This window comes from Nilaparvata lugens, chromosome 10 (assembly GCF_014356525.2).
Source record: "Nilaparvata lugens isolate BPH chromosome 10, ASM1435652v1, whole genome shotgun sequence".
NCBI classification, from domain to species: Eukaryota; Metazoa; Arthropoda; class Insecta; order Hemiptera; family Delphacidae; genus Nilaparvata; species Nilaparvata lugens.
In genome coordinates this window covers 44262632-44279370 of record NC_052513.1, presented here as the reverse complement: position 1 = coordinate 44279370, position 16739 = coordinate 44262632, and the positions used below count along the sequence as shown (strand labels likewise).

Here is a 16739-nt window from a genome sequence, read left to right as displayed (position 1 = left end):
TTGACAGGTATGTTCCTTTTTAAATTGCGCGTCGACGTATATACAAGGTTTTTGGAAATTTTGCATTTCAAGGATAATATAAAAGGAAAAAGGAGCCTCCTTCATACGTCAATATTAGAGTGAAAATCAGACTATAGAATTATTCATCATAAATCAGCCGTCGAGTTGACTATAATTTGCATGCCAAGACGCATGCAATTCAATATCTCAATGTAACTTGGTAAAAAATTAGCAGCTGTGTAGACTATATGCCTCATTGAATGCAATTTTTATGCACTATTAAATAGGATGCAAAGAACTTATAACAGCTCGTCTGGGCGCCCAGATGTCTTCTGGTTTTCTCGCGCTAAATTCCGGAAAGCGTTATATGATAATTAAATCTTGTGTAAGCATGATCTGATCAAATAAATAGTTAGTGTATCAGTGTGGATGTGCTTATGGTTGGGGGTCGTTATAACTGCGCGAGGTCTACTGTTCACAGAACTACTAGTAATTGAGCTTGAATATTTTGTTAATTTTATTTCTACTTTGTTAAAAAATGTCTGGTAACGTAGTGGAGGTAGAGAAGGATAGCGCTATCTACTTTGTGGCGTGATAGACAAGGATAGCAACATCAATGTTGATCAAATACTGGCATTATAACGTGGACCTCACTATAGACTGTGGTGGTTTGTAGAATTCTCTCCAATAGTAGGCAGGTCAGTGAAAGGACTCTTCTATACCAGAGAATATCGGTCTAGTTAGTCGTTAGTCTACTGGTGAGAAATAAAAGCTAAATCCTGGTCGACTAGCAGACGGGTGCAGCTGCCTGAAGAAGAAGATAAAGAAGAAGGTGAAGAAGAAGATGAGGAGGAGGAGGATGTTGATGATGATGATGATGATGAAAAAGAAGAAGAGGATGAAGAATAAGATGAAGATGGTGAAGATGAAAAACAGGAAGATGATTTAGAAGAAGAAGAAGAAAAAGAAGAAGATAATGATGAAGAACGATAAAAGGAAGAGGAAGAAGAGGAAGATGAAGGGAAACAAGAAAAAGAAGTAGAAGAGGAACAGTAAGAGGTAGAAGAAGATGAAGGTGAAGAAGAAATCAGCTGATAGCAATAATTAGGAGAGGAAGATGATGAAGAAGAACAAGAAGAGAAGATGAAGAGAAACAAGTAAGAGAATATTAAGATAAACAAGAAGAATAAAAGAAGAAGAGGAAGAGGTCAAAGAAGAAGAGGAAGGGTAGGAGGTAGAAGAAGATGAAGAATAAATCAGCTGATTGCAATAATTAGGTGAGGAAGGAAGATGATGATGATGATGATGATGATGATCATGATTGTACAAGATTATGATGAAGAAGGATAACAAGAGGAAGATGATGATGATAAAGAAGAAGAACAAGAAGAGTAGATGAAGAGAAACAAGTAAAATAATATTAAGATAAACAAGAAGAATAAAAGAAGGAGAAGAAGAGGAAGAGGTCAAAGAAGATGAGGAAGGGTAAGAGGTAGAAGAAGATGAAGAAGAAATCAGCTGATTGCAATAATTAGGTGAGGAAGGAGATGATGAAGAAGAAGATAATAATGATGATGATGATGATGATTGAAAAAGATGATAAAGAAGAATAAGAAGAGGAAGATGATGAAAAAGAAGAGGAAGAGAAACAAGTAAAAAAATATTAAGATAAACAGGAAGAATCAAAGAAGAAGAAGAGGAAGAGGTCAAAGAAGAAGAGGAAGGGTAAGAAGTAGAAGAAGATGAAGAAGAAATCAGCTGATTGCAATAATTAGATGAGTTGTGGGCTTCCAACCGGCGTAGTTCTACAGACAGCCTCCCACAACTTCCGGAAATACCGTTTCAAATAGACGACTCCAAACAGACAGGATGCTCTCAGAAATCTTTGAAGGAGGCGGCTCCCCGTATCTCGCCTTGATACAAATGTGGCCCATTCTAGAAACTTGTGTATCAACAGAAATAGAATTAGAAACGAATGTCGTCTCCAATTTGACAACGATGTGGCTGTCCCAGCTATTTTTAAATTTCTGGCTTGAATAGCCAAATTTTTTGAAATGTTATTGAACTCAATCGGCCACTTCCTAGGCATGTCTAGGCCACTGAACTTGTCTATAACTCTTGTTTTTCGTCTAATAGACACAATGTTTTTGAAAAGCCCTTGAGTGGGTGTTGGGAAATGGCATGTTTGAACTTGAACAAATGATTCTCTTGGATTTTGTTTTGTGAGATGAAGTTTCTTGTGGGAGGTGCCATGCAATGTGTGTTGAATTTATGAAAAATTTTGTCATTTCCGTATGCGTTTTCAAAAATACACCAGATTACAAAAATAGTATTGTTGAATGCAGAAAAACTATAGTGAGGTCCACGTTATAATGGAAGTATTGATAAACATTGGTCATATCATCCTCGTCTATCATTCAACAGTAGATGGCGCTATCTCTTTCTCGCTTTGCTCTGTTGCCAGAAAGTCATTTAACAATGTAGAAATATAAGTGGTTTTTTGACAATTTCTTAGTCTTTTTCATTCAATTCAAATTCAAATATTTTTTATTCCTTGAAGTATTTACAGTGTAAAACTCAATATTACGGAATTCCTCCACAAAAACTAAACGTCTGCGTGTGGAGGAGAGTTCCATAGACAACATAAGCAGTCACTACATAAAATAATTATAATAGAAAAGATAAGCTTCAGAATATAATAATGATAATAATAGATTAAATACAAATTCAAATAATAGTGAAATAAGAAATAATACTTAATTAAGAAATAAAAGATAAAAAGAAAAATATTAACTAAACTTAGGATTGATTTTATTTCTTGTGCAGGCCAATAAATCCCAGGGAATGAAGGAGGCTGTGAGTTCGCGTCATGTATATATTTTATAATAGATAATAGTTAATAGAAATATAATTTATCAACAAAATATTTAATCTCAATCATGAAAATCTATATCATTGAAGAATAGGCTATATTTTCATGGCAAAAGAAATATGATTGATTATTTCAAACAAGAAAGGACAGTTCATATTACTTCAGATAAACAGGTGTCAGATAACCTCTATAGAATACAGTGGCAAGGCCGAGAATTGGCAACGCTGTCCTCCCATCTTTCTCCGCTGCCATTATAACGTGGACCTTTCACTATTGTAACTAATTAATTTGTCATTTCATTATGATAATTCTCATAGCTATGCAAGTATTGTCCCGTGGTCTTTCATTGTTTTTACCTGATTTCCACACTCTTTTATCACCAAGTTTGTAACAAATTACATACTCAACTAACTCACATTATTATTTTGCGTATTTTACTGAGAACAATAGGATTTTTTATGGAAGTGTGCAAAGCTACAAGTTATTCGCACATAGCTAAAATGAGGTCCACGTTGTAATGGCAGTGGAGAAAGATAGGAGAACAACGTTGCTGATTCTCTGTCTTGTCACTGCCTTCTATAGAGGATAGCTGATACTGGTATATCTGATGTAATATCAACTGTTCATACTTGTTTAGAATAATCAATAATTGTATTTTATTCGTTAAGAGGATATATTTTTCAATGATTAAACAATAACTGATATTGAATATTTTGTCAATTAACTATATTCCTACATTGTTGCAAAAATGTCTGGTAACGTTGCGGAGGTAGAAAAGGATAGCGCTATCTGCTTTGTCGAATGATAGACAAGGAGAGCAACACCAATGTTGATCAAATACTGCCATTATAACGTGGACCTCACAATAGCTACAGATGTTTTTCGCACACAGTTAAGAAGACAATGTTAACCAATCAACAAGTGTTGATTCATCATCTTCACTCACTTTTCATTAGTGATTTATGCCATGCATCGTTCAACAAGACTCCAAATGACTGCATTATAGTTGTATAAATTTATATTCATTTTATGTTGAGACACTGCATTGAATAGATAGAGACAGTGTAATATGATGTTGACAATTGACATTCAAACATCTTTGGAGTTTGTCAGAGCTGTTCAAATAACAGGAACAATGGTAGTAGTTTTACAAACTATGTTTGTTTTTGAACTACGGTCTGGTGTTTGATTATATTTTAGTCTATTGAAGAGAAGTTGCATAGATGTAAAGTAATTCAGGATGATGCATAGATATCAATCAAGGGTTTATTTTTTATCAACTATTTGCGTTTTATAAATGTTGAGAGATGAATCTTGTTCATGGATTTTTATCCAATTGTGTGTGTTTGTCTCAAAATTTTACAGTTTTTCAAAGTTTTGACGTTTCATGAGTTGTTCTGTTTCAAGCTCATAAAATCCTTTCAATAATTGAATAAAAATTGAATTCACTTTTTGTGTAGTTGAGAAGTTGATATTGTGTTAATTATTCGTATTAAATGAAAAAAAGAGTAAGAATTTGTCACAAAAACACAGATTTATTGATACTTAGAAAGACCGGTTTCAGTTATCACACCATTGTCAATCTCTGATAAACATCACAGTTTGTGTGCACCGGAGAAAAATTAAGGTACCCAAATTTCTAAATTTCTTCACGTTTCAAGGTCCCCTGAGTCCAAAAAAGTGATTTTTGGGTATTGTCTGTGTATGAGTGTATGTGCGTCTGTGTACACGATATCTCATCTCCCAATTAACGGAATGACTTGAAATTTGGAACTTAAGGTCCTTACACTATAAGGATCCGACACGAACAATTTCGATCAAATGCAATACAAGATGGTGGCTAAAATAGCGAAAATGTTGTCAAAAAAAGGATTTTTTGCGATTTTCTCGAAAATGACCCCAACGATTTTGATAAAATTTATACCTTAAATAGTAATTGATAAGCTCTATCAACTGCCACAAGTCCCATATCTATAAAAATTTCAGGAGCTTCGCCCCATCTATGCAAAGTTTGATTTTAGATTCCCAATTATCAGATCTCAGATATAATTTAAACGAAAAATTTCGAGTGGAAAAGATTGAGCATGAAAATCTCTTCAAATAATGTCCAGTAACATTTTTACCTGAAATTGAAAATAAGCTTGAAATTTGAGAAAATGTGATTATTCAATTGCAAACTTTTGGCAAGTGTTGATTCTATTAAATCATTCACTATGAAGAGTTAGCAGACTTCGTGTATCTCCAGCGCTATTGTCCTGTCACTAGCTGGCTTGGATCTTGGAATAGTAGACTTGAGATGCGCGTGAACACTAGCGTCAGGTGATAAATTTTCATAACGACAAGGAAAGTTGTATGAGTGAGCCACACCAGATTTTTCATTTAAAAATTGAATTGTTGAAACTGTTGATGAGATGTTCGGTACCACTCTTGATTTGAATCTAATTTTATTTCTATTTTGAAAACAATTTATTGTCGAAACCTGACTGTAGATTAGAATGTTGGATTGACCTGTGGGATTGGTTGCATGTTGAAAGTGAAGTTTTGTCAGATGCAGTTTTGGTCTATTTGTGTCCATGTCGTTGGCCAACTGCCTGGTTGTCTTCTGTTCTCCTCTGTCAGCCAACTACATATTACACTAGGAAGCAGGATACTATAGTGAGGCCCCCAGTCCACGTTATAATGGCAGTATTTGACTTACATTGGTGTTGCAGCTATCCTTGTCTATCATTTGAATCAAATCAAAATAACATTGAACAATGTTATAACAACGTCAGTAGCTGAAAAATTACAACAGAGCATAAATAATAGGCTACAAATTACACAAACAACACAAATAAACAATTACACAAATAATGTACAGGAGCTTTCATTGGAATTATATAAATATCACAGCAACTAAAACCGAGTTCGCAAACAAATATCAAAAATCTAACGACACTACCTGCTTAGTGTAAAATCTGAATTGAAGTAATTCTCAATAGAATAGAAACACTTTTGAATGAGTATTTTCTTTATATAGGACTTGAAATGATTGTCATCCATTGCTCTAACCTCAAGTGGTAATTTATTTTCGCCACACTGCACAGAAAGCAGCTGTTTTCCAGTCCCTACATAGATCTGAAAGGCATTGTTTGCAGACGACTCTCGTCTGACGTCAGAACAGGTTTCTTTCCGGCTAAGGCCGGAAAGAGTACCCTTTCCTGCCGCTAAATTTCAAGTGTGCAAAAACAGCTGATCAAAAAACTTTTCATTATTTGAGTTTATTATTCAATAATAATTAAAACATTTATAATAATATCATCTTATTGTCATTTGAAAGAATAAAAAAGTATAAACTCAACCTCCCACATAATTGAACATAATCTATTAGGTTATTTAGACAAATCAGAATAAAAAATAAAAATACTTTGACAATTTCCTGTTATTCAGATTACCTCAGATTTGCTAGAGCTATGACCTTCCACTTTTGCTTTCGGAAGTGCTTAATAAAGAATTATTCTCATATAATTATATATTGTTTATTTTTGTGTGTGGCGAAAAATAGCGTTCGCACCACGGGCAAAAATGTTTTTCTGGCTCTCAATCTTTTCTAGTCCTCGGCCTACGACCTCGGACTTGAAAACCGATTTCGAGCCGGAAAAGTCTCATTTTCGGCCCTAGGTGCGAAATATACTATAAATATCTTGATACTCATGTAGCGCCAATTTTTCTGAGCCGTAGTCCAATGGTGAGCGTCAATTCTTATATCTTGTCTACTTCTTGTATTGTAATCGTGAATGTTACCATTCAGAGTACATTTTTGCGCGTGCTTCCTCATATATAACAAACATGTAAATATGTAGAGAGAGGGAAGAGTCAATAGTTGCAAGTTTTAGAAGAGTGGCTTACAAGTTGCCAGTGGTGGTGCATGACAAATTATTCTTACTGCTTTCTTCTGAAGCTTGAAGAGTGTAGGTGACATTGAGCTATTACCCCACAATTGAATACCGTTATGTTATTAATACCAATTAATACCCCAATTGAATAACTATAAATATGAGCATAATATACATTATTTATCACCTCATGCCTAACAATATTTCTTAGCCTGCGTAACATAAAAATACCCTTTGCAAGCTTGCCACATACATCAAGGATATGAGCTTTACGATTAAGATTGTTGTCAAGTGTTAGCCCTAGAAATTTAAAGGAACTAAATTTTTCTGATTTTCTGTTGAAAGTGAATTGCAGGTCTTTAGTTCTACTTTGACAAAGCAGATAGCGTTATCTTTTTCTAGCTATGAAATGTTGCCAGATAGGTTTTAAACAATCAATCAATGAAATATGTCATCTCAATTTTGAAAATTAATTATTGAATTATTGAAGAGTATTACTGAAGAATAAAATATAATTGATTATTTCAAACAAGAATGAACAGTTGATATAAGTTGTACTGGTATCAGCTATCCTGTATAGAAGGCAATGGTAAGGCAGAGAATCGACAACGTTGTTCTCCTCTCTCCACTGACATTATTTTTACGTGGACCTCCACTGTCATACCAAACTGCTACATGAGTTTTGAAAACTAGTTAGGTCCACGTTATAATGGCAGTGGAGAAAGATGGGAGAAAAACGTTGCCGATCCTCTATCTTGCCAATGCCTTCTATAGCTGATACAGGTTTATTAATGTAATATTAACTGTTCATTCTCATTTAAAATAATCAATTATATTTTTCAATAACTTCATAATGAAGTTTCATAATTAAGATAAAATATTTTGTTGATTAATTTATTAATACTACATTGTTAAAAGACGATCTGGCAACAGAGCAAAGCGAGAAAGAGATGGCGCTATCCGGTTTGTTGAATGATAGACAGGGATAGCAATACCATTACTAATCAAACACTCCCATTATAACGTGGACCTGACTATAGCGATCAAGACCTCCTTAGTCAACAGAAGTTTATTTTCTTTCCCTATTTCATTCCCTTCCTCCAGATGTCTCTTTATGACCGAGAGAAGTAAGGTCTAAGATTCAAGTCGATGGTTTGGCATTTCTCTTAATGTTTCTTAATGTTTAAATGTTTATATGTTGCGCATTTACGGCGAAACGCGGTAATAGATTTTCATGAAATTTGACAGGTATGTTCCTTTTTTAATTGCGCGTCGACCCATATACAAGGTTTTTGGAAATTTTGCATTTCAAGGATAATATAAAAGAAAAAAGGAGCCTCCTTCATACGCCAATATTACCGTGGAAATCAGACTATAGAATAATAAATTATTCATCATAAATCAGCTGCCTAGTGGAATATAATACTACCCATTCAAAAACATCGAACATCTTGAAAATGTATCTTTCCATCAACGTTTGTAGACAGTTGTCTACTAACTTTGTCTTTCCATAAGCTGAGGCCATGATTCCAGTTTAGAATTTGGAGTTATTGATAGAAAACATTTTTATTTTTTAATCTGATGATCAAAATTGCAGCAAATATTATTGAAAAGAAATTGATTTCTAAAATCATGAAAAGTGAGAAATTAAGTTTGTAGGAAATCAGCATTATGGTAGTTTATTTTGTTAATTTCAACACACCGATTTTTCGCCACACGATAACACAGAATGTTCTCTGATGGGTTGATTGGATTGGCGTATCGACGGCAGCCAGACCTGATAACAGCGCTCACACTCAAATTCCGGGACGACACGTCACGGTACGATAGGACAGAAAGATCTATGTTTATTTAGGATTTTTTCTAGACATTTTAAATTGATAAATTATTTATTAATTTTTGGGAAAACATAACAAGAGGTCAATGTAACTTACTGAGCGCGAGGTCTACTGTTCACAGAACTACTAGTATATGATGAGTTGATGTGTGATAGCATAAGCAGATATGTTATAGGGCGATTATGTTCCAAATGTCTCTGTTAACTCAAGCCGATAGTCATAATACTTCTTTTTGGAGATGCTATGTGTAGGGATATCCTCTTATGCTACCTCTTCTCCATGGTGTGATAGCCTATAAAATTTATACGTTGCAGTAATTAAATCTTGATTTATTTATACGACGATAATTAATTATTTTCGCCGAGTTTGTTGACTGGTGAATGTGGGTGTGTTTGAGAGGTCTGCCTACTTTGGAATGGAAATCAGAGCTGAATGGGTTGAGAAGCAAGAGAAAGAGAGAAGGAAGTATGTGATATGAATGGGTGCGACTGAGAGAGTAGATGTGGTCTACATTTGTGGCTACCAAATAGAAATGCCAACCAAACCAGTTTCAGTTTTCCAGTGCAGATAGCCGGCAGCTGAAGCCACTCTACAGTGAGAGGTCCACGTTATAATGGCTGTGAAGAAAGATGGGAGCACAGTGTTGCCGATTCTCTGCCTTCTATATAGAGGGTAGCTGATAGCGGTATTATCAAGAAAAAATATATTTCTATCATTTAATAATGAATTTCCATAATTGATCTCTTTTCTGTATAGGGCTACTTTTTATAGAAATAGAAAGAAAAATAAAATCTCAGTACCCTTATTTAATCACATGTTTCGAACATTGATGCCATTTTCAAGTGATAAATATCACTTGATAATGATATTTATCACTTGAAAATGATATTTATCACTTGATAATGATATTCATCATTTGATAATGGCATCAATGTCCGAAACATGTTGTGATTAAATAAGGGTACTGAGATTTTATTTTTCTTTCTATTTCTATAAAAAGTAGCCCTATACAGAAAAGAGATCAATTATGGAAATTCATTATTAAATGATAGAAATATATTTTTTCTTGATATACCGGTATCAGCTATCCTCTATATAGAAGGCAGAGAATCGGCAACACTGTGCTCCCATCTTTCTCCATAATTGAGATTGAATATTTTGTTGATTATTTGTATTTCTACATTAATGGAAAACGGTATTGTGGAGCTAGAAAAGGATAGCTTCATCTGCTTTGTCCAATGATAGACAAGGATAACAACACTAATGTTGATCGAATGTAATATGTTCTATTGTAACCGCTTCTGTGGTCTTCAGAATCTCTACCTCCATCATAGTTTACAATAAATGCCGTACATTCTCATACAGTAATACAATAATTGAAAATATAATATTTTAAAAGCACTACAATATTATAAAATATTGAGATCCACAATATGGAAATGTGCATAGTTATAAAAAAGAGGTGTAACCTACAGCTGATGATGTGTGAGCACACACGAAAGCATGCTCCTGTAAAAAAATATTAATTTTTATTTAATTAGAGTGGATTTTTGACAACGTTCTAAGTCTATTCAATTATGGAAAAGTTCCACATCAACATTAACACTACAAACTTTAAAAAATAGGGAGTTGAAGTATATTCAAATATATACTCTTAACCTATTTCGGACTATGTGTAGCCTTATCTAAATTTGGGAGAGGAATAGCACAAGGTTACCTTATTCTCTCCCTATCATTTTTGATGATGAACTTATTGTATGAATCAATAAAGAATAAATCATGATATCTTGGTATTGGGATACAATGCAATACTGCCATTATAACGTGGACTTCACTAAAATAGTAGTGTAGGAGTTTATCAGAGATTGACAATGGTGTAATAACCGAAACCGGTCTTTCTAAGTATCAATAAATATGTGGTTTTTGACAATTTCTTAGTCTTTTACATTCAATAATAGTAGAATAAATCTATGATGATGATTATGATGATGATAACTATAAAAAATAGTTGTTAGTATGAATAAAATTTTATGATTAAGTTTTCACGATGTTGTAAGCCTATTGAGGTAACTAAATTTGTCCTTGAACGGATTAAATATAATTTCTGCAACCATTTTTATAATGATGCATTTCGACGTGAAGAATATTTAGATCTATTGTTTTGGATGTGATCTGAATTCATTTGTCATGTTATATTGAGTGAGACCGTTGATTAATATCTATTGTAATATTAGAGAAGGTTGTGGAAGGTTTTCATTAGCGTTGTAGTCATAAAGCCATCTGTTCAAATAGATTTTGAGACTATCTATCTCTTTAAGCTGAACTCTTTTTGCATAGCATTTGATAGCATGTTGAATGCGGAATACTGCTGTATATACATCATTTATTGCGTTGTAAAGTAATAGCAATCAGGGCAAATGCAATACAAAATTATTGCTATAGTGATGTACACAATATAATGACAGTATTTGATTAACACTGGTGTTGCTATCCTTGTCTATCATTCGACAAAGCCGATAGCGTTGTCCTTTTCTAGCTCCGTAACGTTGCTAAATAATTTCTCAACAATTAATTAACTAAATATTCAGTTTCAATTTTGAAAATGTTTTAATTTATGCATCATTTACAATCAACTTAAGGACGAAGAAACATACTACAGTCCAAAACTTCTTTTCATAAAATAAATTAATCATTGATAAATATATTTCCTTGACAAATATAATATGATTGATTATTTTAAACAAGAATGAACAGTTGATATTACATCAGATATACCGGTAAACAGCTATCTTCTATGGAAGGCAGTGACAAGGCAGAGAATCGGCAATGCTGTTATTCTATATTCTTCCACTGCCTTTATAACGTGGACCCCACTATAGAGGTATGACAAGAGAAGCCGAAACAATTTGAAGGAGGTGGAGAGTAGAAAGAAGGTGGAGAAGAATATAGAAGAATAGATGAAGTCTATAATTAATATTTGTATATTTTTCCGAGCTGAAAATTGATTAGGAAATGAATCACATTGCAACAAATGATACTTGATATAGATTTAATCCAGTTTAAGATGAAATTTAGTTTAAACTGGCACTGTGCAAACGTCCCTTAGTGTCAATCAAGTATTCGTATTATTCTATGAATTAGGTATTGAATTTTTAAAATTGAATTATTCTCCAAGAAATTTATAAGTAAATCAATTCTCAACAACTTTTTACAACAAGTTTTATGTCAAGATCGTAATTATTGTGTAAGTTAACTCTACACTATTTTCCAATTACTTCTTATCTTAGTTTTCTGTTACAATTAGTTTTATGTTCTTGGGATAGTTAATTATTAATTGGAGTAATTGATACTCTGATTGACATATAATTTTCTGTCCAAGGTACTTGGACAGTCCTTGTACTGACTTTTAGATTATCTTCTGCTGTATAACAAGAAGCATAAGCTTATTGGATAATCTTTACAAGTCAAAATTTATACTTTATGACGTACAGTTTTATTTTCAAGTTGAAGGATTAACTTGAATTTGTTGGTTATTTTGAACCATTACGTTATGACAAATTTATCAATGTTATGAATTTGTTGAATTTACAATCATCATGTTTGTAAGGCAGTAATAGCTCAACTTGATTTCAATACCCAGTTGAATGTTTGAAAAAAAATTGCAAATGCTATCAGTCTCGCGAAGCAAAGATAATTATTTTTAAGACGCAATTTCTTCATTGAAGATTGTACTGTTTTTATATAATGATAAAAAGTGGCGACTGCATTTTTTCAAATATATTGATAGATATTTGTGTGGTCAATGTTATCATACGTGATGTAAATATCCGTTCAAATTACATTTGTTTTCTTTGAAGTTGAATGAAAGAAATCTCATATTGAAAGTCATTAACCTATTGAAAAGTAAGAGCAACTGTAGAGTACTTCAAATCGGATATATTTACCACAAACATTGATAATGGTCAAGGTTATTTGTAAACCTATGAAAATTGATCATGTAGTTTCGAAAAATTAATAATTATTCATCATGTAGCACCGTAAAATTAATAATTTTTAAGATTATTAGTAAATCTATAGAAAAATCGATCAAGTTAGTAGTCCTGCAGAAACTTCTCATCAGAAACTGTATACTGGCATGATTGACTTGAATTATTAAAACTATCTAATTTAGTAGGTGGTGGAAAAGGAAACCTGACAACTATGCCGTCCTATTAATGGTGAATCTCACCTTAGTTGTTATGATCATAATTGAGAATGTTAATTAATTATATTTCTACATTGTTAGCGATAATAGCTCTGTCTGCTTTGTTGAATGATAGACAAGGATAGCAAAACCTATGTTAATCAAATATACTGCCATTATTATTATTATTATTTTAAATCACAATCACAAATCATAATTAAAATGTGATTGATTGATTGATTGATTGATTGAGTACTTTATTTATGTAGATTACAATATATACTGGCTTATACACTTATATACAATAGCTTACAATACAGCAAAATTATAGATGAATTTACATAATATAGACTAAGAAAATAATTATTGAACTGTATATGATATGAAAAAGTAATTTGTAATATAATAACTATAGATAATTATATTGTTATGCATCTACATAAATTGGCGGAGCTTTGGACATATCAATGTCCATTCTTCGGAAAGAATATTAAAAATATCCTCCCCACTAAGTCTCTACCAAATAGAGAGTTATTGATTGGGAGAAGACAACAGGCATAGTCCAAAACTGTCTTCTCCCAAATTTTTACAAATAAGAATGAGGTTAGATTTCACTTTGCACTTCAAAAAGTCCAATTTACACTTCAAAACTAATGACTAAACTAAAAATTTTAAATTTTGATATTTTAAAACTAATTAACAACAAAAATATTCCACTCAAATCTCTACAAATTGGAAATTTTTGAGTAATTTTACAAAATTTTAAGCCAGAAAAGAAACGTGGACCTCACTATAGTTTTAGGGATAATTGTGGATGATCAGTATTTGGAGAATTTTGTGATGTGGTTACATTTTTTCGATCGCTTAAATTCGTTTAATGTTACTCGTTGAACCAGTTCGGCTGACATTTGACTTGGAGCCTATCAGTCTGCATAGAGTTGTATCTGTTTCAACAAAGTTGCGTATGAGTCTGCGACGCAATATTTCCAATTTTGCGATCATCAGCAGGTGCAAGGAACGCCTTTGACATTTGGTGCGGATCGTCTGAATTATTTGGTGTTGATCGTCCGAAGGTCGACCACTAGAGAAGTTCCTCAGTGGGACTTAACGGACTTTGTCGCAAAGTTTACCCGCTCGGACTTTGGCGCTTGCCCAGATAACCTTCACTTTTTAGTAGTCAACCGTCGTCGTTTATCTGCGGAGATTCTTGTGTCAAAATATCCGGATTTCTGGTTTTTATCGATAAAGTGTGTCTCGACCACACTCGTATATTCCTGTTAGTTGATATACATCATCTTACTGTCCTTGAATAGGATTTGCACTTTGTTTACATGCTATTATTGTAATTGTTCATCTCAAATTGTCTACTAGAACTCGTATTGTATTTATTAATAGAATACAATAGTGGTGTAATTTACTTATTTATTTCATTCCACAATCACAATGCCAAATTAAATGATTGGGAGAGAATCAACAGGATAAACCCATAACTGTTTCTCTCCCTAATTTCGATTAAAATAGTCAAAATGAGGTTATGTAAAAACTTTTATAAAAATCACAATCAATTACAGTCCAAATAAGCATTTTACTAAAAATTTTGTATCTGGGTTGATCAGAAATATGAAGCTATGAAATTGATGAATTTTTGAATGTGTTATCCATTAAAATTTCCACTACAAATCGTATCTATTAATAGTTTGTATTATTCGATTAAATTTGTATTATCTGATAAAAATCAGTTGACCACTGAGTATACCAAAGAAAAATTGAATTGATAATACAGTCTGTAACTACAGAATCTCTATGCAAAATTTAAAGTTGATTTGTTCATATGTAATAATGCGTCATTCGTGTATCTCCTATCTTTATTTATTCAAATTCCATAACATACAAATCAAATATATGATCAGAAAAGTACCAACAGGCCTAGCCAAAAACTGTTGCCCTTAACGAATTTTGATATAAGTATGTCCAAAAAGTAGATTATGTTGCTTCACTTTATCAATTCGTTTGAATCAAATTTCGAATTTTTTGACAATATTTTGTGTGTAATGATTGATAGTAATTTGTCTTGTTACTTATTGAAGTCTCCTCGTACTTGTATGTAGATGTGACAATATAATGATGGATGTTTTTGTTTTTTGTGTTGCAGTTACTCAATTGTCAAAGTGGATCTCTGGCATGGCGCCCTACCAATGTCCCAAGCAAGTGCTAATCTGGAGCCTGCCAACTTTGGCCGTTCTCATCAGTCTATTCTGGTACAGACGCAGGAGGCCGTCACTGAAGAGTGACCCCGGGGGGACCGCAGCGGAGCAGGCGTCCATAGGTGACCACCCATCCATCAGCCGTACCGCCGGCCAGTTGCTGAATGCCATTGAGAAGGCGCGACGCGATCTGGAGACGTCGCAGCCGATAGCTGAGGTCGAAGAGGTTAGGTCAGTCGAACTGTCCGCCAAGGAGATATCTGTGAAACAAACATCTAAAGTTGTTGAAAATCAACAGATTCCCGAGAAGATATCTGTTAAGAAAATCGCTTGTGAAAAGCCTGTTAAAATCAACAAATAACGGAGGAGGTATCTGTAAAACAAACATCTAAAGTTGTAAAAAATCAACAGATTACCGAGGAGATATCTGTTGATCAGATCGTTTGTGAAAAATCCAAGCTTGTTGAAAATCACCCCAATAACGAGAAGGTATCTGTAGAACAAATCGCTTGTAAAACATCTGATAAAGTTGTTAATCAACCCATTATTGAGAAGATATCTGTGGAACAAATAGTTTGTAAAAAATCTGATAAAGTTGTAAAAAATCAACAGATTCCCAAGGAAATATCTGTAAATCAGATCGCTTGTGAAGAATCTAAAACTGTTGCAAGTCAACAAACCATTACTGGAGCAAATACATCCACTACAAATCAAAAACAAATCATCAAAAGTGTAGCAGAAAGATCAAGTGACGAGGTGCGTCAAGACAATAATTGTAATACAGATAAAATCTGTGAGAGGAAGAAGGGGAAGGTTGTGGAGAGTGCATCAGTGAAGGAGGGGAAGATTGCGGAAAGTGCATCAGTAGTGAAGGAGAAGAAAATTGAGGAAAGTGACAAGTCTGCTGTCAACGACAGTGTTGAAAATTGTGTGAAGGTGTCTAAGAAACCAGTTGAGGAGGTGCAAGTCCAAAAGCAGGAAGTTGTTGCGTTGAAAAAGGACAGAGAACAGCCGAAAATGGCGCTGGACATTAAGGAGCAACAGAGACAACAGGATGAGCTGAGTGTGGATCGGAAGATGGAACTGTCAAACGAGTCACATGACGATGGGGAGAGAGATTCGGCCAATCACAGCCCTGCCGAAATTATGCTCGAAAGTCCGGCACTCAGCAATTTCTCCGATGCTCACAGTGAGGTTAGTATAATAGTTAATTGTCGTTAATGGTTTTAATGTATTTTATAATTTGATATATAGTGAGGTCCATGTTATAATGGCAGTGGAGAAATTTGAATTTTATAGCATAGGCCTACCTTGAGTTTTAAGAATTGTGTCAATATATCGGTCATATTGTTTTACATACTGACATCTAGTTTGATTACACATTTTATGTTTAATTGTCTTAAAATATTAGTCTGATAATAGCTCAGGAAGTACCGTACCGTACTAATTGTTGTTTTTATGTTTGTTCGACAAGGTCCATGTATTTTCAGAAATATTTATAACTAATGAAATATTTACTTTATGTAAATCATATCTTAAATTAGGCTACCTGAAATTAGACCTCATGGAAATTTTACTAACACTGAGCTTTATAAAGCTGGAATCGCACACTACAAGTGACAGTGAACAGTGAAAATATAATTCACATATGTTCTATCTGGACTGTTCTCACTGAGCCCGGCCGAGTGAGTATGAATAATTCCATTAGAGCTTATGTGATTTATATTTCCACTGTCACTGTTTCATGTGCGAATCCAGCTTTATAGA

At 33.6% G+C, this 16739-nt stretch overlaps 1 protein-coding gene across 3 annotated transcripts in view; it reads left to right on the top strand.

The window, feature by feature from the left end:
- Positions 1-15697, top strand: part of LOC120353391 — a 60450-nt gene extending 44753 nt beyond the window's left edge. For all 3 annotated transcript variants that reach the window (XM_039436952.1, XM_039436955.1, XM_039436953.1), the window contains one exon: positions 14921-15697. In XM_039436952.1, coding sequence (XP_039292886.1) covers positions 14950-15333 — 384 coding nt within the window. In that variant the 5' untranslated portion in view covers positions 14921-14949 and the 3' untranslated portion in view covers positions 15334-15697. The remainder of the gene's footprint in view (positions 1-14920) is intronic.
- Positions 15698-16739: the final 1042 nt, after the last annotated feature.